General features: G+C 36.0%; 3 protein-coding genes and 1 pseudogene across 4 annotated transcripts; 2 read left to right on the top strand and 2 right to left on the bottom strand.

The window, feature by feature from the left end:
• The first annotated feature begins 944 nt into the window (after positions 1-944).
• On the top strand, positions 945-3326 carry LOC137724840 (uncharacterized). Its single transcript, XM_068463513.1, has 2 exons — positions 945-1274; positions 3050-3326. The coding sequence occupies exons 1-2, from the start codon at positions 946-948 to the stop codon at positions 3324-3326; spliced, it is 606 nt and encodes a 201-aa protein (XP_068319614.1). The 5' UTR covers position 945.
• Positions 3327-6912: 3586 nt separating this feature from the next.
• LOC137726899 (expansin-A20-like) lies at positions 6913-9155 on the top strand. Of its 2 annotated transcripts, none has more exons than XM_068465853.1 (3): positions 6913-7271; positions 7979-8294; positions 8511-9155. In XM_068465853.1, exons 1-3 carry the CDS (start codon positions 7127-7129, stop codon positions 8812-8814), a joined length of 765 nt encoding a protein of 254 aa, XP_068321954.1. In that variant the 5' UTR covers positions 6913-7126; the 3' UTR covers positions 8815-9155. The 2 variants fall into 2 exon arrangements, with proteins under 2 accessions (XP_068321954.1, XP_068321953.1); XM_068465852.1 differs by having other exon boundaries at positions 6922-7271; positions 7976-8294.
• Positions 9156-9711: 556 nt separating this feature from the next.
• On the bottom strand, positions 9712-10935 carry LOC137724839 (protein THYLAKOID ASSEMBLY 8, chloroplastic-like; annotated as a pseudogene).
• Positions 10936-11545: 610 nt separating this feature from the next.
• Positions 11546-16674, bottom strand: LOC137724838 (disease resistance protein Roq1-like). The gene is made up of 4 exons (XM_068463512.1): positions 16158-16674; positions 13483-14582; positions 12994-13272; positions 11546-12856 (listed from the first exon to the last, which is right to left on the bottom strand). The coding sequence occupies exons 1-4, from the start codon at positions 16657-16659 to the stop codon at positions 11546-11548; spliced, it is 3192 nt and encodes a 1063-aa protein (XP_068319613.1). The 5' UTR covers positions 16660-16674.
• Between the last annotated feature and the right edge of the window lie 11021 nt (positions 16675-27695).

Raw genomic sequence — 27695 nt, 5'->3', positions numbered from 1 at the left:
CAGTTTTCTCACAGCAAAAGTAAAAGGAATATTTTCATTAATTACCAAATGAATTTTACACACCCTAATATATAGCCTTTGGCTATGTACAAATCCCCATAACAAACTAACCAAATAATAACAGTTTATAACAAACTAGTAACAAACTATAGTCATGACTTGACATCTTCATCTTTACACCCCCTCAAGCTAAACTAGGAAGAATTTAAGGTTCCAAGTGAAAGCTTGGACTGTAGAAAAAGAAACCTTTTCTTGGACATACTTTTAGTTTGTATATCAGCAATTTGATCCTAACTGTAGACATATTGCACTTGAACTAAACTGGCAATAGCCAATTCTCGAATGTATTGATAATCTATTTCAACATGCTTAGTGCAGGCATGGAAAACTGGCAACAACAAAATACGTTAATAACACAATACAATGGTATGACAATATCCACCAGACAATTTCCTAAATCAAGGACCTTTCTATTCGTTTACCATAAATAGACATCCATCCATTACGGCACAAAATCTCCAAAAAGTTACAAAAAAGTTATAGACTTCAACCCCCATCAATTATTTTGACAAAAAAAAAAAAAAAATCCCATCAATTATCGTATTCATTCACAAATAACATCCCATATCTCACAACACAAAATCCAATCTTTAGCCACCTTTTTCTGAGCACCAAAAACATTAAAAAAAATTAAAAAAAACAGACCGCACCGCTTCAAAATCCCAGATACACCCTCAAGACACTCTTGCATCTTCAGTCGTCGTTCCGTAATTTCCTCCAACTTGAGTGGCAAGTTACTACCCCTCTTTCAAATACTCTCCCACCACACCACACCCACACACCACAAACCCCTCCAAAACTCGTCCCATTTCCCAAATTCCCCAATCCCTACGTTTCAAGCTCTCCTCCCTTCCTCCCCAGATTTTTCCAAAAATGGAGGACTACATGCGCGGCTGCACGCGGAAGCTGGCGCTCTGGTACACCCGCACCTTCAAGCCCATCATGACCCACGACGAGCTCGAGCCGATCATGGCGACCCTCGGCTTCGTGGGGCTTCCGCCGTCGTCGTCGGCGGCGGCGACGAAGGAGTACGTGTTCTCCTCAGCCGGAGGTTGGCGGAGCAAGTGGGCTCCCCCCGCGGAGGCGCCGCTACCGAGGCCGAGGCTGCCGTACCCGAGAATCGACGGGCTTCATATCTATACGTACCGGGCGTTTATTGACGCCGTTAACTTTTACCTCAGGATGAGCGACATCTCCGATCTCTTCCATGTAAGGTGAGTGAAGTGCCGTTTCTTTTGTTTACTCTTCCCGATTTTCTATTTTAACTAATTAATTAAATTAATTGTATTTTATTTTTTTCCTTGTTTTTCGCTGATTTTATTTTTGCTGCGTTTGTGCAGTGCATGAGTGTTTTTTTTGTTTGTGAGTGTTTGTGGGTGTGTGACGTTGATAGATAGGATTTGGGCTTCTTTGTAATTTTGTGCGGCGAAAAACATGTGGGGGCAATTTTTGACCAAGTCCTCCAAAAATTTGTTGAAAAGAAAATATACAACCTTCCTTCTCTCAAAAGCAGCCGATGCTGAAAAACAAATCATAAATCACAAATAGACACGTGTATAATAATTGAAATTGGAATATAACTAGACACTCATTTGTGATTGTGTTTTAGTAGCACCAAGCCGGCCTAAGGGTAGCCGAGGCAGTGGCCCGCCTAAGGCTCTCACATCGGAGGGTCCCCAAATTTTTTTTTTAAATATCAGAAAATAAAATCATTGGTAATTGAAAATGAATTGGTTGAAAAACTGGATTACGTAAATTCAGTTAGTACATTTCTGTCTAAAAATGTAAGGCGTGTAGTATTTAAGTGATGTTTATACATTTTTCCTTTTTTAATATTAATTTTTAGGGAGGTTTAACAAAATGCTCTCGGTACTATTCATTTTTAACGAAAAATCACATTTATAACTTTCTCTGATACTATTTACTATACCTTTAAAAAGGGTTTTTCATTAAAAGATAAATTTTTTTGGACTTTTCGTTAATTTTTCTTAATTTTTAATGATATTTGATGTAGAAATAAATATTTTCATGTATCTGGCCAAATTATTTTTATTTATTTATTATTATTATTATTATTTTTTAACATATCAATGTACAAAAGGTCGGAGATCAGAGAATATTAGGTTCCCACTTCGAAAGCTCGCTTAGGGCCCAAGTTCTCAGGGCCAGCCTTGAGCATCACTTGATAAGAATATATAGTTAAATAACTAGAAACTTATACATGATTTTATTGAAGTTATGGTATGATAAGATTGATTTATCAAACAATTGACCCGCTTATTGGTAATGGTATGCAACTGAACTAGGTTACTCGGGTTGTGTTTAGCTACTTGTTTGATCTTATCGAGTAATGCTGTTTTTAGAATGACCATGTGTTGCATCACTCTTTTGATACGTATGTGAGTTTCATTTGTTTCAATCCTACGAAGGACGTGATGCAATGTATGCTCGGTTGAGATGGTGCAAAATGGTTTTCCTTGGTTGCCAATGAAAATGATAAAATGTTCGATTTGAAATGTTGTGAATAAAGAGGGGTGCGAAAATTGCGGTCTATTTGATTAATAATCATATTGATAGTAATCAAGTAGTCATGTGCACGTGTCTCATTTTTTGATACAAATGATATTATGGAAGGGGAATTAAACATAGGAACTCTGGAGTAGGTTTAAACGTTCTTAATTACTTGCGTTATGAGTTCCTTCCATATCATATATGTAACTTAATAAAAAAATAACAAATAAGTTAAGAAATAATGTGATTTATATGTTTACAAAACTGTTTTCTTATTCAATAATTTAATTATAATGTCTGAAATAAACTGCAGATTATGGACTTAATTAATCTTCGCGAAGTCTACAATCGATGTATTTATCAGCTTTATATTGCTGCATTTTTGCCGATTTCATTGTCATAAAGTGCCAGATAAGATATTTATCTGAAAAGTATAAACTTAGTGAGGTTTTGATTCTACTTGTCTTGTACATTGCAGAGGCATGCCGCTCCATGATCTCCATCGAATTAGCGACAGAAACCGGAAGTGGCGCAAAATGGAAGAAGATGACAGTGTGTTTGTTTACAGAGAAGGAACACTAGATCAGGCAACATTCAATCTGTATCACTCTACTAATAAGAACATCAGCAACAGCACTGCCAGTAATGGTAGCAGCGGCAGTACCGTTACCAGCGACAATTCTATTGTCATTCGGGAGAAAGGCAACAACACCCCAGTCAGCTGCATTGTTCCGTTGAAAGATATCATAGTGTGAGCCTCATACTCCATCAACATCAAGGTTGTAACTTGGGAAACACGGAAACGCAGAAAACCTCACAGTGATATTCATTTTATAAACCCAAAAGTTTTGCTCCCCAGTCGCTCCTTTTTTGTGTGCACCCAATTTTCGGCTCGTTTGTTTCTTTGGTTTTAAAGGGTTTAGGTCCAAAGAAGTGATTATTAGGACTGTCGCGTTTAGGTTTAAAGAAGTGATTATTAGGACTGTCGAGTGTGGCAGCTTCTCAACGGGTGAGACCAACATTCATGGATCTCACTCACAATGAGGAGTTGCCGTATCCGGCAACGATGTATACAAAATTTCTCCTCCAGATGGGGAGGAAGAGGGTCTCGCGATCGAAGAATTGTATCTGAGTTAGTCGTTGGATACCAACTCAAAGACAATTCTCTGTTCGTCATAAGCAATACTTGTGAGTTTAGACAGTTCCCGGGTGTCCATAGAATCACATTTTCAATGTTTGAGCTCCATTGGAGCCTAGAGAATATAGAAGTGGGCTTTAATGCAACGGGCTTACGGAATGAGGCCTGCAACATGATAAAGAGAGCAATCGTCTTGTGGGTTTCACATGGCGGCTTGATGTAATAGCAAGTTAGCGATTAATTCAAGCCATGTCAAGGAGAACAATTTTTATGGTATAAGTTCACTGTCATCGTGATCGTTTGTGTTAATAATATGATGTTATATGTATATTTTTTGTTTAAAATAATATACAATTGCATGATTTGCAAAAAGTATATTCGCACAAAAATCAGTCTAACTCTCACAATGTTATGCCAACTTGTGTAAAAACGAGTCCAAAATTGAGTCCATGTTTCACATGTGTAAGTAACTTGGCCCGGACCACTTAAGAGTTGTCTTAACACTTGCTATTTTATTAATGGTCTACAGTTGTGAAGCCAATGATCCATAACTCCTAAATCTATCTAACCCTAAGAAGTAAAACAAGGATCAAACTTCTTTTAAAAAATTTGTTGGTATTGGCTTTGTTAGATGTAATTCCCTTGTATTGGAAACACATAGAGATTGTTTTAATTGTTTTGTTATATGACATATGATTGACAACGAAAACGTTTGACCCTTAGGAATCCAATCATATTAAACGAATCCAAATGAGCCGGTTCCGCTATTAAAATATATAAATTCGGACCAGCTCAAACTTGTTTACAAAATAAACAAGTCGAGTCTGAATTCACCAAAAATGAACCCGACTCAACCTGCCCCCCTCTAGTACAATGTCATGTATAAGTCTGTATATACATATCTAATAATATAGTGTCAAGCATAAATCTCTATACATATTATTTTAGAACACAACGTCGATGTAAACACGTTTCACATAAATTGTTCTCCATTAAACACAATTTAAAAAAATGGATCAATTGTTGGATTCGTTATCTTTATTACTATTACCAAATCAAATGACTGTTAAAGGATGAATTCTCTCTTTCGAATCATTAAATCCCATAAAGGATAAATTCACTCTTAGGAATCCTAACCCTTCATTTGATTTTGGAAAACAAATTAAAAGAATCTTTGGAATTTGTTTTTCATTTTTATAAATACTTGTTTCAATGTTTATGAATAAGTGTAACTTGATGTCTTACCTTTCACTAGTACTTCCGTTTAGTGGTATGCTCTAGACATATTCTTGCACTTTTCTTTTTCCATTTTTTTTTTTTTTTTTGGATTTGTGATTGTTGGACATTCTGTTTCGTTCATGTTTAACTTTGGAACATTATTATTGTTTCTTTAGCGTTTGTATATTCCTTATGATTGTTGTTTGTTGTATGACTTTTGGAATACATGTTTCCCTTATGTTCTTGCATATTTATATATTCATGGCTTTCGTCACTTTCGAGTGTCGGCCAGCACGTGTCATCCAAGTGTCATTTGGATATCTGGGTTGGGGCGTGTAGTATCCCACATCGCCCGTGAGGGCGTGGTCTTTGGGCCTTATATATCCATTGCCAACCTTAAGTTTCAATGAGGCCTTTTGTGGACTCCCTGAGGGGAGAGCAGGCGCTGGCTACGGCTGAGTACCGGTCCATAGAAACAAAACCTTGCGGTAGCTCTGCCTTCGGGCAGGGAATGCCAAAGCGGACAATATCACTAGAGCTTGAGGGTTGGGATGTGACAATTTGGTATCAGAGCCAGACTCACGGTCGTGGTGTGCCGACGAGGACGTCGGGCTCCCTAAGGGGGGTGGATTGTAGTATCCCACATCGCCCGTGAAGGCGTGGTCTTTGGGCCTTATATATCCATTGCCAACCTTAAGTTTCAATGAGGCCTTTTGTGGACTCCCTGAGGGGAGAGCAGGCGCTGGCTACGGCTGAGTACCGGTCCACAGAAACAAAACCGTGCGGTAGCTCTGCCTTCGGGCAGGGAATGCCAAAGCGGACAATATCACTGGAGCTTGAGGGTTGGGATGTGACAGGGCGTGTCAACGAGTTTGACACTATACGATCTGTTAAGATAACGGGTATAACATGAACACAACAAACACGACCTGTTTGACTGGTCTAAATACAATGTAGGTATGGGCATACGAGTCTTTAGACTCGTGGACCCAGGCTGTATTGTTCGGCTGTAAAAACGAGTCCAAAATTGAGTCCATATTTATGTGCAGGTAGCTCGTCCCGGACTGTTTAAGGATTGTCTTAATACTTGTCATTTTATTAGTGGTGCACAATGAAGCCCATAATCCATAACTCTATATCTATTTAACCCTAAGAAGTAAAACAATGAAACTTGTTTCTTTAGAACATTTATTGGTATTGGATATGTTAGACATAATTTGTTCGTAAAGGAAACACATAGAAATTTTTTCATGTAGTTGTTTTGCTATATGACATATGATTAAAAAAGAAAACATTGGACCCATAAGAATCATATTGTATCAAATGGATCCGAATGAGCCGTTTTCACTAATAAAAATGCATAAACCTGAACCGGCTTGGACTCATTAAAAACAAAAATTTTGGATCCACCAAAAATGAATCTGACTCAACCCACGCCCACCCGCAATATAGTGTCGTGTATAAGTTTATATATACACATCTAATAGTATAGTGTCAAATACAAATTTCTATACATATTGCTTTAGAAACCAATATTGATGTAAACACGTTTCACATAAATTGTTCTCATAGACCTTTCATCTGATTTTGAAAAACAAATTAAAAGAATCTTTGGAATTTGTTTTTCATTTTTATAAAGGGAACTATTATTAGCACTTCAAAAATCACATTCTACACTCCTTATAAATGTATTTTTCTTTTTAATTATAAAAAGTTTAGAATGCGAAATAAAAATTTTGAAGTACTAATAACAATTTCTTTATAAACACTTGTTTCAATGCTTTCCGTATCTGTGCCTGCCACCAAGAGTGAAGAGCCAAATGCTGGCGCCAAAGCTTCCTTTCGAGTCTCAATTCCCCGCTTAAAAAGCACAAGAAAGTAAACTAAAGCTTCCATCTTTTCCATGGAATAGGGTCCAAAACCCTATTGACTCATTGACCATCATACCCCTCTATCTTTCTCCCTCGCAGAATGTGCCCCCAATGTGAACTGTGGACGCCATTGTAGGCTGCTATTTGTCCTTTATCTCAGCAGGGAGATTCTGGTCATTTCGCCCCAGAAAGAGGAAAGCTTTCTTGTTTCTTCTTCGTCCTTCTTCAATCCAGTTGCATCAAAAGGAGAAGAAAAGTAAAAGCAACCCATTTGATTTCAAGTACAAGCCATTGCTTCCCGTAGATTATTAGGTCTCGTTTTTCTCAAATGGGAGGAGCCCTTCAACTTCAAGCAGCTGCATTTCTCTTCTGGGTTTTACTGTGCGGCAGCATTGCTGCTGCCCAGGATGAAGAAGAATGGAAGACGGCCACTGCAACATATTCCAACGAAACTGATGGGTCCATCATTACTGGTACTTTCCTTGTTTCAGCTGCAAAAAAGTTTCAATCTTTTCTAATGTTTTACTGATTAATTTTGCTCCATGTTTACTAGAAGAATGATGTCGATGTAGCGGTATTCTAAGTCAATCAAGCACTGTTGTGCCGAAAGTTCAAATACATGACCTTGCTTGATTGACTTGAGATACCGCTATAATGGCATCCTAATTGTTGAGTTACAGGAAGGTTTTTCTCCATATTTGCAGTTTTTCAAGGTCTTTTGCATCATTACTGGTACTCTTCTTGCTTCTGGAGCAAAAAGGTTGTAAACTTTTCGAGTTTTAGACTGCATAAGACACCTGAAAACTGCTTCGTGAAATTGCTTGAGCTTACCTGAAAACTGTTTTTATTGGGCGTTATTGAAATGTAAATTAATCTAAGTACTTTCAAACTTGCCGAGGTGCCCGCTCGGCAACGGAACTATGCTTCTGGGGCAAAAAAGTTGCAAACTTTACACGTTTTTGACTGAATAATACTACATGTTTCTGAGAAGAATGTCCCTGCAACCGGGATGCCAGTACATTATCCCTAGCGAATAACACAAATTTCGTGTAAACTAACTTTCTGCAGTGCTTGATTGACTTGTGAAATCGCCACACTGGCATCCCAGTTATAGGTAAGTTTTTGTTTCTCTCTGGATTTAGAGTTTTTCAATGTCTTTTTTTTTTATTTGTTGCAGAAGGTGCGTGTGGTTATGGTGACCTTCACAGGATCAGCTATGGGAAGCACAGTGCTGGGCTGAGTGGCATTTTGTTCAACAAAGGGAGTACCTGTGGCGCTTGTTACGAACTGAGATGTGTTGACCACATCTTGTGGTGTCTGCAAGGGAGCCCCTCTGTTATTCTCACTGCTACAGATTTCTGCCCTCCGAATTTCGGGCTCTCAAAAGATTATGGTGGCTGGTGCAATTTCCCCAATGAACACTTTGAGATGTCTGAGGCAGCATTTGGTGAAATTGCAAAGAAAAAAGCCGATATTGTGCCAGTTCAATATAGGAGGTAATGGAGAAAGTTAGATTTTTTTCAAGGAATTGCTATTTATACTCCAAAAAGGGCATCCATGATCCAACTGCATTTGTAAAGCATAAGTAAAAATTGTACTTTGATCAGTGCAAGATGTCTTTTTTGGAGTGCTGATAATGGCGCTTTTTTTCCTTGGATTGTGATTGCGATATCTTGCACTAAGCAAGAAGCTCTGTGACTTTTTGTGTGCAGGGTGAAGTGTGAGAGAATTGGAGGGATAAGGTTCCTGGTGGGTGGGAGTTCTCACTTCTACCAAGTCCTAATCACCAATGTAGGTTCAGATGGGGAGGTTCTTGCTGTGAAAGTGAAGGGTTCAAGGACCGGGTGGATACCGATGGCCAGGAACTGGGGACAGAACTGGCAGAGCAATGTCAATCTTAAAGGGCAGCCTCTTTCGTTCGAGGTAACTGTAAGTAGTGGAAGAACACTAACATCTTACAATGTTGCTCCAGCAAACTGGCAGTTTGGCCAGACATTTGAAGGGAAACAGTTCTGAAACAGAACGTAGATCAACTCATGGTCATGTGTCCCTTTGTCACTTCAGTTTTTTCTGCTGTCCTATATAAAGTTTAGGTTTGTGGTCAAAAAGAAGAAGGGAAAATTGTAGGAGAAAGTTGAAAAAATGGGAATACGAGGTCCCAGTTTTGTCTTTAAGGATATGATGCGTAGAAAGTGTAGTACTTGATGGAACATGTAGTTATTTAAAAGTAAAGTTCTGCCCCTCAATTCTTCGGTATAATCCGACTTTAGTGGTTATATTTCTTTATTTTTTTAGTTGTTTTCAGAGATGGGTTACCAATTAACATGTAAAAATGCAGAGTATTAGAAAGAGAAGGAAAATAAGCAGTAAAAGTAAAACGAAAGAAAATATGAGACGGGTTCAAATTTCGATACACTTGAATTATCTTGCAGTTCTCTAAATTTCAGTTTGAGCGTCGGCTGTTGCACCCTTATTTCTAGTTTGTCTAGCACTTTCTGTTCTACTGTCATTAAATCCGTCCAGCTAACCAACTGTGCAGCATAAGTCTTATGTTCTTGCTCGGGAAAGTATTTTAATACGTGAACACCCCGATATAGGCAACTAATGCAATATCACCATTTCAGTATGCAATCTATTTACTAAGAAGTGCTAATGCAATCCATTATACCAATCATAAAACTGAAAAGTAGAGAGAAAAAATGAGTTTTGGAATGCTTATGTTCCAAGGTATATGTTATTCTGTACTACTGAAACTCTAGAGTGAAAAATGAGTGAAAACATGCAGGTAATTGCTTGCTTCTCGAAACAAAGTCCTACACAGAACTAACTTGATCTCAACGGAAATCACATGAAATGCAACTAGAGTTTCTTACATATTTCTTGACCGAAGATATCATATGATCTATCCAACCGTCACTGATGGTTCACTGTCATTTCTTTATTGTCCCTTACAAACCCCAGAGTCCCCATGAATCTTTTGAGCATCCTGCCTTACAATACCCGAACGACCTGTCTCTCCCATCGACTCTAGACCATTAATGAGTATTCTAAAGGATGACTATCGAGTTCACACCCCGCCTCTTTCATCAAGCAATGACACTCGAACGCAGGTTTAGGTAGGTTAAAACTTATCAATGTAGTCAGTAGAGCATTAAATGCCTCAATTTCAGGCTGTAAATTAGTTTCCTTTTTCAAGTACAAGCAAAGAAGTTCAACTTGTTCAAACAATCCGTTGCTAGCAATTAATTTAATCACATCCGAATACAGTGAAACCTGTGGCCTGTAGCAATGTTCCTTATGAACGTCTTCGAAGACCTGTATCAAACAACGAAGCAATGATATAACAGTAACTCCTATCAAATGACGAAGCAATGATATAACAGTAAGTCCTATCAAATTTATTGACATTGTTGATTATCTAGGTTATAGAATGGTTCTTTAGAGCTGCAATGTTACGTTTTAAAGTATTAAACTTTAGTCTTAAAAACGTAAAATGAAGCAGTTAACTAACCCAGGGCTAGAAACATAAAGTCTAAGCTCTAATGATGATTCTACATATTAAAACAATCAACCATGTTGATATATATTAAATAGGATCAAAGTTGAAGAATTTGGGGAGAACTGAGGTTCTCTCAACGCATCATGTCGACGCGTTGTACACAGAGCCAGACTGGCTTATTGGAATTCTTATATAAATGGGATTAGAATTGAAGATTACCCAATTCACCATTCAAATTAAGTTCATGGAAAAACAAACTGAAAACAAAACTGAACTGCAAGTAAGACTTCAAAAGCAAACCTTGAGAGCCAAGAAGCATTTGTCATGGCGGAGGAGGTTGCGGAGGACGGCCATCATATTGAGCTTCAGCCACAGCCAGAACTTGGGGTCGAAAACATGGTTTGAAAAGCTCTGGTTTTCTGGGCTCTCTCCAACGCCTGCACGGTCTGGATGGCTTCGATGCTGAGGAACCCCCCCTTCTGCAATGGCCTCGGGTTGTTGCTTCTGTCTCTCATTGTAAAGGTGGATTTCAATCTCTTGGAATTTGAGGGTTGCACAGATGCAGGGTGAGGATCTGTGGAGAGGGTTAGGCTTTTGGGGAGAGAGGTGAAGAGGGAGAGGGCCAGAGGGGTCGAGTTTATCGATCACTTTTAAACAAGTACTGTGCCTTGTTATTTGTCTGTGTTAACAGACAACGGGACTTTCTGCATTTGGGATTCACACGGGTTCATTTTGATGGATTCCAATGTAAAAGGTCTCTCTTAAGTATGTCTGTAACGGATGGATGACTTGACATAACTATCCGCATATTTACGGTTGAAGGAAGGTGGTTAGCAACAAATGGGTTACAAGTAGCATGAGAATTGGTGCTGCATGTCTATTTGGAACGCAAAAGCAATAACTCGGTGTGAGAAAAAAATGAGAATAATATCAATTTCTTGCAAATCCTTCCTTACAAATAAACATGTCCTTCGAAGAATTTCATTCTCCAATTTCACACTCTCGAGTTCAAATCTCAACATTCAACCTTGATTATAACTACAAAACTACGTAGAGAACCAAGACAAGCCATTGATACAAATTTAAAAACAACAGATATAAAACAGAAACAGAATTACAAAGATTTCATAGACTAAACAGAGAATCAAAGCTTAAAGGAAGCAGCTTTTTGTAAGATCAAGTTTGTGCTTTTGTATTCCACACTGTGCTTTTCTCAACAAACAAATGAATCCAGATGAAAAAGTACTTCTACCTTGTAAACAGGTGAATAAAGCAGCTTCTTGCTTTCCCTTTTGCATGTATGAGGAACTTGTTCCACTTGTGCCTTATATAAGAGCCAACAATCTTGCTTCCACTTGCAATAAACGCATCACAAACTCCTCGGCAATTACAGAAACCAAGTTGCTCGTGATGGCGTCGGGAAAATTCATATTCATCGTAGCACAATTGTGTGAGCGAAGACCTTAATGTCGGTGCTGCATTCTGAGGCGAGCTGCCTTGCCTTTCATGAATTAGTACCCCTGGGAGCTCCGGTAAAGATTGCAGCCTCTTGCAGTTGGTTAAGCGCAGGACAGACAGCTGAGAAGCTTGTGTGATGCTTGCAGGTATGCTCTGGATCATGGTTCCACTTAGGTCCAAATCTCGTAAGGAGGTTAAGCAAACGAGGCGATCAGGGATTTCTAATATACCGCAGCAACTGAGGTTCAGTTCTTCCAAAGAGCGCAAACCTACCGAGAAGGGAGGCAACATTTTAAGCTTCAAACAACCACCAAACGTGAGAGTTTGAAGTGCGTTTAAGTTATAGATGCTATTCGGGACAGACTTAAGGTTTCTGCACTGGTAGAGCTGTAATGTCTGAAGCCCAATTAGATTTTTAATCGACAAGGGTAGCTCTTTAATCATGGTTTTTGATAAACAGAGAAAGTTTAGGTGCTCCATAGGCTCCAATATTTCTGGGAAGTATTCAAATTTTGAGCAACTGGTGAGATTAAGTCTCTCAAGAGAATTCAACTTACAAATGCTCGTTGGGAGATGAATGAGCCTTTTGCAACTTTCCAGATCAATTTTCTTGAGACAAGAGAGATGCTCAATTGATGAGGGCAGTTCTTCTATTGCTGTCTTTGTCAACTCTAACTCTGTCATATTCCGAGGAAGCTCCCAAAACTTGCCAAGGGATGAGCAGCCCCATAAACGCAAATCCTGTAACTTCAACTCACAACTGCCCCTTGGAAGATTCTTAAGGTTTTCACACCATTGAATATGCAATGAAGAAATTTTTTCGTTAGACCAAACTGACGAAGGCAATTCCTCTATCACGGTTCTCCTTAAATCTAAGAATTCGATATTTCCTGGCATCTCCGGAAGATATTTGAGATTCAAACAGTGTCCCAGGTTAAGATCAGTAAGCTTGTCCAGATACTGAAAATACGAAGGAATTTCAACCAAACTTGTACATCCCATAAGATTTATATGCTCGATTTTCATACTTTGAGAGAGATCTGGAACTTCAGTCAGATGTATGGAGTAACTAAGATCCATCACTTTTAAGTTTCCAAGCTTCTGTAACAAATTAAGGAGAAATGGCAAGCATTAACAACTAACCCTGTAACTTTCCGCATCACAGTTTCTACAATAACTAAAACAAGCACATATCTACATATATATATTTATAATTTTATATGTTGACGTGTATATACCTTGGCTTCACTCCAAGACTCCAAATTGCTGTAGGACATTCGAAACTCGACGAGATTTTCTGGAGAAAATTTTGATGGCAAAGATTTCAAAGGATATTTCACCCAACAAAGATAACTAAGAGAATTGGGAAGAGAAACGCTTAAATTTTCCCAGTCATTGTCAAAGCTAGAATTATCAACAATGAGCAATCTTAGGTTATACATCTTTTCGAAGTGTGCACGATTTATTGGTCCAATCTCAGACATGTTAAAATATATGGCTTGAACTGCTGCAGTTCCCTGACAATCAAGAGCAACCGTATAAATATGAATACAATACACACAGAACAACAAATTTAATCAAATGTTACATTTGTAGCAAGCTAGGCATCTGACTTGTTTATAACAAATGCGTTTTACCTTGGTATCTATTCACAGAAAGTTCATTATTTTTCTTAAGAGAGTGAATGAATTCCATCCAAAAAGAAAGCAAATGATTATGGCTCTTACCGTATTATTTTTCAGTACATGATAGACATCTTCTGCAGTGAACAACCTACTCCTTTTCCCGGGCTCTTCAATGCATTGTTCGCAGACAATTTCCCTCCCCATCTCTTGTTGCAGAACATGCATCTCTATGAGCATGCTGTCTGAAATCGATATGAGAGACTTATTGCTGAGAACTCTAATTCCCATTGCACGGGAACCACTAGCCTCAGACATCCTTTTTACAATGTACATAGTTTCCAATTCACCAAAACATGCTATATCAAGAAATATCTCCTTCTCGTTTTCTCCTAATCCATCGTAACTTAGTTTCAACACTTTCTGAATGTTTTTGCTTAGGAATTTTTTATATGTGATCAATTCATCCAGACAAGCTTCTTTGCTCTCACAGCAAACGAATGAGGAAGCCAAAATTTTAAGAGCCAATGGATTGCCTCCGGCATAATCTACCACCTTTTCTGCCAACTCTGTATAATCTGTTCTAGGAGTGTTATTTTTGAAAGTATTCAAATGAAAGAGGTGAAGAGCTTCCTCGCGTTTAAACGCGTTAACCCTGTATATCTTATCATCTTCAACAATTTTCTTAAGCAGGCTCCTATCTCTAGTTGTTATAATGATTCTACTTCCGGGACCATATCGAGCATGATATCCAGCTAGAACTTCTATTTGGATTGAGTCGCTCACATCATCAAGAACAATGAGGACCTTTGTGCGGCTGAGCCTTTCTCGTAGAAAAGTTGATCCAATAGATGGAGTCTCGATATCTAGATTCTTATCGTCTAATATCTTACGAAGAAGTGTATTTCGCAAGTGAATTAGTCCATCTTTTTCCTCTGATTTCATCCTGACATTTGCAACAAAACAAGCAACTTCGAATTTAGATGAGAGTCGATGAAATATGGCATCAGCAAGGGCGGTCTTGCCAATACCACCCATGCCCCAAATACCTACACTGCAAACGTCGAGTGAATCAATGCATAATAATGATTCAATTTCCTCGATGCGGCTTTCAATTCCAACGAAGCCCGTTAAATCACTTGATGCTTCGCGATTCAATTTGGTCAAAATATCTTTGACAACCTTCTGAACTAAATCAGACTCTGGCCTGGCATATATCATTACGAGGATAACCGATAGTTAATTAGTACTTATACTTGAACTGATATTATCATGAATCAAATGATCACATGTAAATTTTAGGAAGACTTTGTATGCAGTCCCTAGTTGTTATTGTTCTTTAATTGAATTCTGGTTGGTTTTTAGTTTTTTATAAAGTCCGTATGTAGGTTATTATATTTTTTTAAAGATTTTGGATGCGGTCCCTATGTAGGTTATTATATTTTTTAAATTAAAATTTGAATTTTGTAGTTGTAGTTGTTTATATTAATGAGATTTTAAATTATACTCTCCAATATATTGTACATATATGTAAACATGGTTACAACTTACACTCATCAAAATTAACTAAAAATTGTTGTATCCAAACATGGGTACATTAAGCTTGACATGGACATATTCTCAAATGAATGAAAAAGAATATACCCATATACGTTTAAAAATGAATTAGAAAAAAAAAAATTTGAACGTACTATTTTATATAAAAAATGGTACATTTTATATTAACAAATAGTACATTTTACTTTGGTATATTTAAGAATGGTACATTTAAGATTAAAATTGAATAAATTATATGAATGGGTACATTTAAGATTAAAAAATGAAAAATATTTTTATAAAAAATTAATGTGTACAAGATTATTTTAATCTTTTATTTATTTATTGTGGAAATGTTTTGGATTAAAAATTAATTAGGCATTTAATAAAGGTGTGAGTATTAAAACACTAAATAAATTACTAATTTTTATTTTAAAAAAGTATGTAATTGACATTTAAATTCACTAATACATTAATAATAGGGATTTCGATCAAAATTTGAAAACTAGTAATACCTCTGTCAATGAACACTAGTATATGCCCACACACAAAGTGTATGAATTTTTTTACTTTAGTTATTAAAATTGAAGGAGAGAGGAAGAGAGCAAGAGCGAACGTGGAGTGAGGAGGGAGGGAGGGAGGGAGGTTGTTTTTTATTTTTTATTTGTTAAATTAAAAATGATAAACTTACATGTAGGTGAGGTTTAAAAAAATTAACAAAAATTTTGTTTTATGAAATTACATTATTGTCCTTAACTTTTTTTATTGTGATAAAAGATAAAAATGTCTTTTCACTTTCTTTTGGTTGACAAAAAGGTTTCATTAATCTAGTTTTAGATTAGTAGCAAAAAATAGATTTAAGATTAAATATTGAAAAAATTATATGAATGGATACATTTTTTAATCGAAAAATTATATGAATGGGTATAATTAAAAAAAGAAAAATATTTTATAAAAAATTAATGAGTACAAGATTATTTTAATCTTTTTTTTATTGTGGAAATAATTTAAATTGAAAATTAATTAGGTATTTAATAAAGGTGTGAGTATTAAAATCCTAAATAAACTACTAATTTTTATCTAAAAAATTTATGTAACTGACATTTAAATTCACTAATACATTACTAATAGAGATTTCGATCAAAATTTGAAAACTAATAAGACTTCTATCTATAAACATTAGTAGCAAGGGATGGAACACTAATTTTACCTAAATTTTAATACAAGCTTTAGAGTTAGTTGCTTACCGGCTTTGTTTGAATTATCAAACCCAGATATTCTGGCTGCTTCTCTCAAAGCATCCCTCCACTTGTGCACCTTGTCCAGACTGTCCTTGAAACGTTGTTCAAGTTGAGCAAATGCATCTGCATAAGTCCCCTGCTGCTTTCGCACATCTGATGGATCGATGTCGTAAAAAATGGGTATAACAACCTGCCCCTTACTTTCCTTGCATCGCAAGATATGAGCAAGTTCATCGAGACACCAAGTGGAAGAAGCATAGTTTTTTGAGAAAATGATTACCGAAAGCTTTGATTTTTCAATTGCCTCAACAAGGGCAGGTGCAATTTTTTCTCCTCTCTCGAGCTGGTAATCTATGTAAGCTTCGATTTTTTTCCCGCACAAAGCGGCATAAAGATGGCTAGTAAAGTTATTGCGGGTGTCCTCGCCTCTGAAACTCAGAAACACATCATGTTTTTCTTGAGGGGAGATGGTAGCATCAGAACAAAAAGAAGAAGAAGAAGCCATGAAAGTGTAGCAGCACAAGATTGAGCGGTTGCAGAGACTAAATCAGACCATATACACACACACACACGCCAATATATATATATATGTATATATGTATATATATTTATGACTAAATCAGACCATACACACACACACACGCATATATATATATATAGCAACTATCGTTGACCACAAGATGATATGCACAAAGTTCCAAAGGCATGACATTACCCGGTAGACAGTAAACAGACCATACTCACACACAAACGCATGAAATTACCCAGTAGACAGTAAACAGACCATACGCACGCACGCACTCGTGCGTGTATATATATAGCAACTGTCGTTGACCCCAAGATGATGCACAAAGTTCCAAGGGCATGAAATTACCCGGTAACTTTCTGACAGTAAACACTAAAAAATTCAGCAGCATGGCCGGCAAAGGGCGTTGAGGAAGAAAAAAATGTGCAGTCGCACAGAGCTTCAAATATAAAGGAACCTCTAAATTTTTGTCATATGACATCATGTAATAATATTATATATTTTATAAAATTGTTTTTGTTAACACTTTAAATTGCATTGTGCATTCTTATAAGAGTATTTTTTTTTCTTTTTTTCTAAATATAAAAACTTGGAGTACAAGAGATTTTTCGAGTGTTAATAATAACACCTTAAAAAACAACAGTTTCTTAATTTTATAATATAACAACGTTATATAGTCAAGTGAAATTTAAAGTTAGAGGTCTGATTTTTTTTTTTTTTTTGGCATGTTTGGCTGTTTAAGATAAAACTGCTTTTGATTATTCAATGAAGATTATGTTTGTAGCTCTTTGTATTCATCATTAAGGAAATTTGTATACACACACGTATATGGTCTGATTTAGTCATATATACATATACATATACATATATATATATATGTATGTATAGCAACTGTCGTTGACCACAAGATGATATGCACAAAGTTCCAAAGACATGAAATTACCCGGTAGACAGTAAACAGACCATACACACACACACGCATGAAATTACCCAGTGGACAGTAAACAGACCATACACACGCACGCACGCGCGTGATAGTAAACAGACCATACGCACGAACGCACGCGCGTGTATATATATTTAGCAACTGTCGTTGACTACAAGAAGATGATATGCACAAAGTTCCAAGGGCATGAAATTACCCGGTAACTTTCTGACAGTAAACACTAAAAAATTCAACAGCATGGATTGCAGAAGCCATTGAGGGAAAGTGAAAGGTGCAGTTGCACATAGCTTCAAATTTGAAGGAGCTCCTAAATTTTTGTCATCTGACATCATGTAATAATGTTATATATTTATAAAATTGTTTTTGTTAGCACTTTAAACTGCATTGTGCACTTCTTATAAGAGTAATTTTTTTTTTCTTTCTAAACATAAAAACTTGGAGTACAATGAGATTTTTTGAGTGTCAATAATAACACCTTGAAAAGCAACAGTTTCTTAATTGTATAATATAACAACGTTATATAGTCAAGTGAACTTTAAAGTTAGAGGTCTGATTTTTTTTTTTTCTTTTCATATTTGGCTGTTTAAGATAAAACGGCTTTTTGATTATTTAGTGAAGGTTATTTTTGTAGCTCTTTTTACTTATCATTAAGGACATTTGTAAACATGCAATCAGTGAGTACTAAAGTTTGATTTTATTTTTTTTGTTTAACAAACGATATTATCTACGCTAAGAGGGTGGGGGAGTGGGCTAAGTCTCACAATGAGCTAACAATAATGTGGTTCAAATTCTCCTTTGGCGAAAATTGAATATAAGACCTCTTACATATAAGTGAAGATGAATGCTACTAGATCATAGTACTAAGCGGCTTTGTTTTGATTTAAGTGAATGTTTTCTAGCATCAATACATTGTTATACTTTTTTAAAACTTAAAACTATCTTACGGAAGACCCCTTTTACAAATTTTGCACGGGCCCCCCAAAATCTCAGAGACGGCCCTGATGGTCGGCAACCAAAATATTATTTTCTTACTCAATAGAACTTTCTTTAGGAATGTTTTTTTTTTTGGGAAATAGAAAAAAATATGACATTTTCTTAATCTTGGAATACAAATAGAATTTTTCGAATATGCATATGGTACGCGCACTGTAACATCCCACATCGCTCAGGAGAGTGGATCATGTAAAGCTTATATGTATATTTTCATCTTTACCTAGCATGAGGCCTTTTGGGAGCTCACTGGCTTCGGGTTCCATCAGAACTTCGAAGTTAAGCGAGTTCGGACAAGAGCATTCCTAGGATTAGTGACCCACTGGGAAGTTCTCGTGTGAGTTCCTAAAAACAAAACAGTGAGGGCGTAGTCGGGGTCCAAAGCGGACAATATCGTGCTACGGTGGAGTCGAGCCCGGAATGTGGTGGGGGCCCGGGCTGGGATGTGACACGCACACCATACACAACAATCGGACAAAAATATGATTTTTTTTCTACAACTTAAAATGACTTAATTGCCCTCGTATATAAATGGATTATTTCCTCTCATTTTCTTATTTCTATCTCTCTACCTTCTTTCTCCCTCCCTCTTCTCTCACTTTCTCCCTCAAGTATTCTCTCTCCTGTTCTCACTATGCACACACGGTGCAGAGCTGTCCCGACAAACACTCTCCAAAATGAAGCCACCACCAATTTTATCTCATCCTCACGAGTCCAAGATACCTAAGCTTGTCAAGAATCTAATTCCCAATCATTGGGATTGAAACTCAAGCATGCCGCAAGTTTTCCGGTCATTTTTCGGCAACACGGCAATCAATCGAGGCTCGAGACCACCACCATTGGGCTCGCATCGAGGGTGGGACCAAAACCCAGTCATTAACTGCTAGTCCACATACGGTGTTTGCTAGGAACAAAGCTTTGTCTCTCTCTTTCTCCACGAACATCTTGGGCATGAGGATTAACGCCACCAAAACAAGAAAACCCATTGTTGTTTACCAAGAATAAGAAAACCCATTTGTTGTTTGCTTTTTTCCTTCCAATATTTGCAGATTAGTGGGATTAAATAAGTGAGCTTTTTCATATTTGGGGAAAGGGAGGATAAACCCAGAGGTTGTATGAAGTAATAGCAAAACAAAATTTAATCAATTTCTCCTTCTTCTATATTTTGGGATTCCCTACCTTGTTTGAATGTTGTGATGGTGTTTACTAAAAATTGGTGTTTTGTTGGATGAATTTTCCAAGATATGCTCACTATATGTACACGACATGCACATAATAGGCTCACAGATCTGAGCCAACCCAAAAACCCAAAGCTCACAGCTTTTTCTTTGTTTTTTTAATCAGAAAAATGACTTCATCACTTGTGACGTAACCCCCATATACATTATATGCGCATCATATGTATAGTACGTACATGATATGCATAGAACTAGAGATCGAGCAACGAGTTGCTTTTCGCATTAATAAGAAACTTTAACGGCAACCTATTGGTATAGTGGATACAATTAAAACATAATTGTTTCATATATAAGGTTACAGTGGCAGTTTGAAAAGTCTTGTTACGTATATCAACCATCGCTTAACCATGCACGTGGAAAATGTGATACTCGTTGTCGTTATTTCATGGACACGCATGACCCTTGATGTCCTCTAAGCTTTTTCTTAATTTGGTTTTTCGCCAAGGCCAACTAGGTTGTGGTCATACTCGCTAAATTCTGAGGCACAACATACGTGCATCATACAAGTGAACATTCCCGCTTCTCATATTAGGATATAGTCATGCACACCATATGCACACCACATGCACATTACGAAAAAAATTTCACCAATTTATGCATTGGACACTTGAACCAGAAATTGTTCCATCCCATTTTTGTAGTACGTCAAAACTTGAAATTTATTCCACAACCCATAGGCCCCAACATGAAACACAAACCCTAATTTAACTTCTAAATATTAATTCATTTTAAAACAACCTATTTATTCCCTAAATCATTGATGAAGGAACTTGGAACTAAACACCCTGCTTTCACGTTTAACACTTCTATAACATATTATATAAAGGCATTCCATTAGCTCTTAAAAATTTGGGTTCCTCATCCTTTGCTGTGAGAGCTAAGACAATTGTTTAGATGAATGGATCACGTTGAAAGAACTTTCAAGGAAAAATATCCAGAAAGAGTTGAAACTAAGTTACAGTGGGTTTGAAGAAAGCGAGAAAGAGATGTTTCTTGATATAGCGTGTTTTCATAAAGGAGACTCTGTATATTGTAAAAAGAATGTTCAGATGCTTGTGGTTTTCGTGCAGTGGGAATTAGAGTTCTCAACTGATTAGCCTCATATCAATTTCAGAAAGCATGCTCATAGAAATGAATATTCTGCTGCAAGAAATGGGTAGGGAAATTGTCCACGAACAAATGCATTGAAGAGCCTGGAAAATGAAGTGGGTTGTCCACTGTCTTGATCATTCACTTTCTTAAAAAATAATACGGTAAGAGCCATAATGTCTATTTTGTACTGAAAAATAATACGGTAAGATCCATAATCATTCACTTTCTTAAAAAAGAAAAGTTGTGGACTCTCTGTGAAATGATAACAAGGAAATATTCATTTGTTATAAAAAGAAAGATGGCTACAAATGTAATGTCTGATTAAAGTTTGTTGTGCATATGTATATAGGGGTGTGTTATCCACACACCCCTTTTTACTTCTCACACACCCTTTGTTAATTTTTATCCGTTGATCTTGTTTAATTCATCTGATCCGACGGTCGAAAAAAATGTGAGAGAGGTAAAAAGGGGTGTGTGGATATCACGCCCTATTTATATATTATCTATATATTGAGTTAGAATTCGGGGACACTTTTTAGGTCTTTGATATAATTTTTACCACTTACAAAAATAGAAATAAAAACACTTAATACCTGTAAAAGTACAAAGTAGTTGTAGTAAGAATGCTCATGCAAGGTCGTTCCCACATGGATTATTTTAAAACAATTTATGTGAAAAACACATCTTAATTAATTATTTGAAAACAAAGTTTAGAAAAGTCGAATTTGTGAATTTAAATAATAAAAACGAATTTAATAAATCTGTAAAAAAGCAAATTTATGAAAACCAAATTGAAAAACACGCAGTTTTGGAAAACAATGATAAAAAAAAAAAACTAGAGTTCCATCGTCACCTTAACAATCTTATGTAGTTTTTGTTAACATAAACATATCACTAGAAACATGCAATATGAATCACAGTACTTCAAATACAAATCCATGTTCATAAACCCTTCAACATAAAAGGAAAGACTTACCTGCAGATGAATTTGAGGAAGCAGCCATGTTCAATTTCTGCAGCAAAGTAGCAGTGCACCTTCTCCCCTCTTCAGTAATCAGATTGCTCTTAAATAATAATAGGCCTTAGTAAAAAAATAGAGCATATAAACTGTGAGAGCAGAGGCTACTATATATGCAACATAATCCTAGCCAAGTTCTATAAGGATTCCCTTATTAAAATCCACATAGATAACCAACATAGTGTTTCAGCATAACATGGATTACAAATCCATTATCAATAAGACTTCATATCCAAACTTGAATCAAATAACTTAATCCACAAATTCATACTCATGCTCATATTCTAACATTGTTCCACTTGAGCAAGTATGAAAAAAGTAAATTAGTTCTATCAAGTTTACAATAGGGTGATCGCTAAGTCTTTTGAGTTTCATCATAAACAATCTACCCGTGCATTTCAAAACACATGACCAAAAGCTATCAATTTATGTAAATGCTAACTACAGATCACATACGTTCAATTTGCACTTATAACATTATGACCAAACTGATACAAGTAGACCTTAGATTGTCTACTCCCAGTATTTTCCAACTTATCTTAACAAAATAAGTTCAACACAGATAGTATAACTATCAAAACCGAAATTCATTAAAAATAATGAATAATATAACTTTAATTCAACCAATTACTCGAGTCAAATCACAAACTGATCCTCAGAATATCAAACTGAATTAAGTTTCAATAATTTATCTCTAAGAACAATCAATCACAATGTTTTTGGAAAGATTGAACTTCTTAATAAAAAAAAAAAAAAAAAAAATCTAGCTAACAATAAAACTAGCTGAAAAGAAACTAAATAATTTATAACTTAGCTTCACTTTGAATCATAATAATAGCAGCATTAGAGCAGCTATCTTCAAATCTCCAACTAAAAATTACTCCCACTAATCAAAATTTTCAAGTATCCCCATTTGAAACTTGCAGTTTAAATAATCCAACTGGCAGTGCTTTAGTCAAAGGATCAGCAACCATCAGACTTGTACTTACATGTTGTACATCAATGGTTCCTTGCTTGACCTTTTCTCTTACTTTCAGAAATTTAACATCCATTAGCCTCAGACAGAAGTTCTCTTGTTATTCTTTGCAAAGAAAACCGTAGAATTATTGTTACAATACATCTTCAAAGGTTTCTGTATTGATCTCACAATCTTTAATTCTACCACAAAATTCTTTAGCCAAATTGCCTGCTTCATTCCTTCAAAACATACCACGAATTCTGCCTCCATAGTAGAAGTTGCAATGATAGTTTGCTTGGCATTTTTCCAAGACACTGTACCTCCACCAAACAGAAAAATATAGCCACCAGTTGATTTTCTATCATCTAAATCACCTACTAAATCAAAATCAGTGTACCCTTTCAATTCAAGTTCTTCTTCTCTGCCATACACAAACATATGGCCTTTTGGTTTGTTGCAGATACCTTAGAACTTTCTTGGCAGCACTCCAGTGACGTTCCCCTGGATTAGATTGAAATCTGCCCAAAATCCCAACTATGTATGCTAAGTCAGGCCTTGTACAAACATTTGCATACATTAAGCTTCCAATTAGTGATGCATATGGCTTTTCAGACATCTTCTTGACTTCAAAATCGGTTATAGGACATTGTTCTTTTGAGAGATGATCCCCTTTGTTTATTGGCACATGACAACCATTACATTTTTCCATGTTGAACTTGGTCAGAATCATCTCAAAGTAACCTCTCTGTGACAATCCCAACAATTTTCCATTTCTGTCTCTAGCAATCTTAATTCCCAAGACAAAATGTGATTCACCATGGTCTTTCATTTCCAAATGTGCACTAAACAATGTCTTTGTCTCTTCTGATAACTGAATGTAGGAACTGGCAAGTAGTATATCATCAACATAAAGGACTAGTATGTTAAACTTTGTCCCATTGAACTTGAGGTAGATGCAATCATCAAGTTTATTCTCAACAAAACCATTAGATGTAACCACTTGGTCAAACTTTAAGTACCATTGTCTGGAAGCTTGCTTGAGACCATAAATTGACTTCTTTAATTTACAGACCATAATCTTCTTCCCCCTTTCAATAAATCCAGGGGGTTGTACCATGTAAATATCTTCTTGAAGATCACCATTGAGGAAAACTGTTTTTACATCCATTTGATGTAACTCGAGATCAGAGTGTGCAGTTATTGCCATAATGAGTCGTAGTGAATCTTTGGAAAACACGGGTGAGAAGGTATCATTATAGTCAATACCTTAACTCCGAGTGAACCCTTTAGCAACCAACCGAGCTTTATACCTTTCAATTTGTCCATGTGTATCCCTTTTAATTTTATACACCCATTTGCACCCTATAAGCTTTATATTAAATCTTGGCTCCATTAACGACCAAAACTGATTCTTGTACATTGATTCCAGCTCCTCCTTCATTGCATTGTTCCACAAAATTGAATGTGAACTCTTCATGGCCTGTGAATAAGTTGTCAGATCATCAATGTCTCCAATATTATAGTCAATTTCTTAAGGATAACAAAAGAAATCACTTGTAATTGTAGGTTTTCTTATTCTTGTGGACCTTCTTATTTCAGGTTGAATTTGAACATTGTTAATTTGATATGTAACTTGCTGAGCATTATTAACCTGTTCAGTAGTTTGTTGACTCGATTCATGCCTTATTTCAATTACTTCTGGTTGCTCCATCACTCGATCAGTTTCTTCATCGTGATCATACTCAATGTGTTGATCCTTGGCTTGCGAGTACATCAAAACTAGGCAATGTTCACTTGAAGATAATTTAATTGATGGTTGTTCAAGTTCTTCAAATATAAAGTTCTCAAGGGTATAATCCGAGACATCTTGATCTTCAAAAAACCTTGCATTATGGGTTTCCTTGATTCTTGTGTGAGCCTGTGCACAATAGAACTTATATCCCCTTGATTTCTTTGAGTAACCTATGAAATTACATGACTCAATCTTAGGATCTAGTTTCCTTTCCTCTGGATTATAGAACCTAGCCTCTGTTTTACATCTCCAAATGTGGAAGTGACCAAAACTTGGCATTTTACCATACTAGATTTCAAAGGAAGTGGTTGATACTGATTTGCTAGGGACTCGGTTTAGTATGTAGTTAGCAGTCTTTAAAGCCTTACCCCATAAGAAACTTGGCAACTTAGACCTTGGCATCATGCTTCTCACCATGCCAATTAATGTCATGTTTCTTCTTTTTGATACTCCATTTTGTTGTGGTGTACCAACACTTGTGTATTTCGCCACCATTTCTTGTTCTTCAAGGTAGAGAGCAAAATGACCCTTCTATTGTCCATACTATGTGTACCTGCCAAAATATTCTTTACCCCTATCCGATCTAACAATCTTAATGGATTTGTTTAACGGTTTTTCTACCTCAGTCTTAAAGATTATGAAACATTTAAGAACAACTGACCTTTCACTCATTGAAAAGGTATAACCAAATCTTGAAAATCATCAATGAAATTAACAAAGTAACTGTTTCCATAAATCGTTTTAGTTGGGAAAGGACCACAAGCATCAATATGAACAATCTCAAGTAAATCTTTACTTCTTTTAGCTTCATAATTTTGAAAATTAGTTATCTTTCATTTGAAACAATCCACACATTCAGTTGCAGTTTCAAAATCAAGTGAGGGAATCAAGTTTGCTTTTGACAATTTAGTGATTCTTTCTTTTGATGTGTGACCTAATCTCTTGTGCCAAAGAATGTAAGAAGTGTCAATGTTCATTCTTTTTAGTGCTTGTGTTCAAAACATGAGGTTCATTAAAAACCATAGTGCACTCTAATTGCCACATATTTTCAACCAAGGTTGCAGTTCCTAAAATAGAATCAAAGTAGTTCTTTTGGAAAAATTTCAAAAACTCATCATCACCCAAAAAGGAAAAACCATTTTTCACAAGTTTAGAGACTGAAATCAAATTTCTTCTCATATTTGATACATAAAGTACATCATTTAATTCCAAAACAAAACTAGAAGACAATTTCAATTTTACTTTTCCAACAACCTCAACTGCAACTTTTGTCCTTTCCCCCACAAAAACATTAAAACAGTTGAAACCGCATTCCTTTTGTTTTTCAAAACCATGCAATGAGTTAGTTATGTGAACTATGCAACTGGTATCAAATCATCAAGAGTTAAATGGAACCTCAATTAAGCATACATTAACTTATTCCTTCCCATTAGCTTTTAGGTAGTCCTTAAATCGTTCACAATCTTTTCTTAAATGACCTCGAGTTTTGCAAAAAAAAAAAAACACTTAAGTTTAGCTACATTTTTAAGCTTAGGTTTAAGATTGTTAGACCATTTGGAAGATTCAAATATTTTAGCAGACATACCAATCTTATCAGAATTCCTAGAGTTCTTGCAGTTCTTACCTGAATTATTTCGAGCATTGTATGATTTCTTCCATCTTCCTCATTGCACAAAATTCACAGTCTCAGCATCTTTCCCTTTTTCTTGCCTTTGCCAAGTTTCTTCTTGAATACACTGTGCAATTAGTTCATCTACATCCCAACTCTTGTCCTGTGTATTGTAAGACACCTTCAGTTGAGAGTACTTAATTGTAGTTGATTTATGAATAATGTACTAAATTATAGTCGATTTGGATCCTTAAAATACATTACGAATTGAACCCTGTAAAATAGATGTAAAAATGTGTCTCAAATTGTATTCACGTTTATACTTTTCTCTGATTGTCAGGGTACTGCAGCCGTTGAAGGTATATTATTCAACATGTCTGAGATTGGACCATTGAATTGTGCAGACTTCAAAAAGATGTATAATCTAAGATTGCTCAATGTTGATAATTCTAGCTTTGGCAATTACTGGGAGCTAAACGTTTCTCTTCCCAATTCTCTTAGTTATCTGTGCTGGGTGGGATATCAACTGAAATCTTTGCCATCAGAATTTTCTCCAGAAAATCTCGTCGACCTTCGAATGTCCTACAGCAATATCCAACAACTATATATTATGTATATATCATTGGCTGCATGCAGTGTTGGAATCTGGAGCCAAAACCTGCTTTAGAAGACAAGTTTTTTGAGTTCCAATCCCTATACAGATGCTGCATGCGACAGTGAATTCCCTGTTGAGATCGATTTAGGTAGGACAAGTTAACCATTATCTTGGCACCTTGAGTTAAAAAAAGTATTTTTAATAAGAGACGCAAAATATCTTAGAATTAGCATATTATATATTTTATTAGTGGGAAAGCACTCGAGCGAACCAAGTGTAAAATACTTATCTTGGCCTTAAAATGCAATAAAAATTAATTTGCATCTTTTTTACATCTTTTAGAGGTGAAATCATGTCAGCCAAAGAGAGAAAATTAAAGGGGTTTCCAAATTTACATTTTATTCAATGAAGTATAACTTAAGAGTAGCACTATTCACAAACCATTTTTTTATCCCCACCCCAAATTTAATTTTATTCATTGATCTTCTTTATTTCCTTCAATTTGATGACTAGAAATGAAGAGCAAGGAGCCATGTTAAGGGCTGCCATTGGCTATAGCCCAAGTACCTTTTGGTGTAAAATAAAATTTTACATGTAATTTTCATTAATTTTTGAATGTAACCCACTATATATTTAGTCATTAATTCTAATTCTCTCAGTTTAATTATATAAAATTTTATAATATAGTTTACAAACCATCTATTTTTCTTACATCCTTTTTTTCATTGCTTCTTGTACATATATGTTTCAAGTTTGGATTTGTTTGAATTTTAACAT

Source organism: Pyrus communis, chromosome 2 (assembly GCF_963583255.1).
Source record: "Pyrus communis chromosome 2, drPyrComm1.1, whole genome shotgun sequence".
NCBI classification, from domain to species: domain Eukaryota; kingdom Viridiplantae; phylum Streptophyta; class Magnoliopsida; order Rosales; family Rosaceae; genus Pyrus; species Pyrus communis.
The sequence above is the reverse complement of the archived record's forward strand: the minus strand, read 5'-3'. Positions and strand labels throughout refer to the sequence as shown.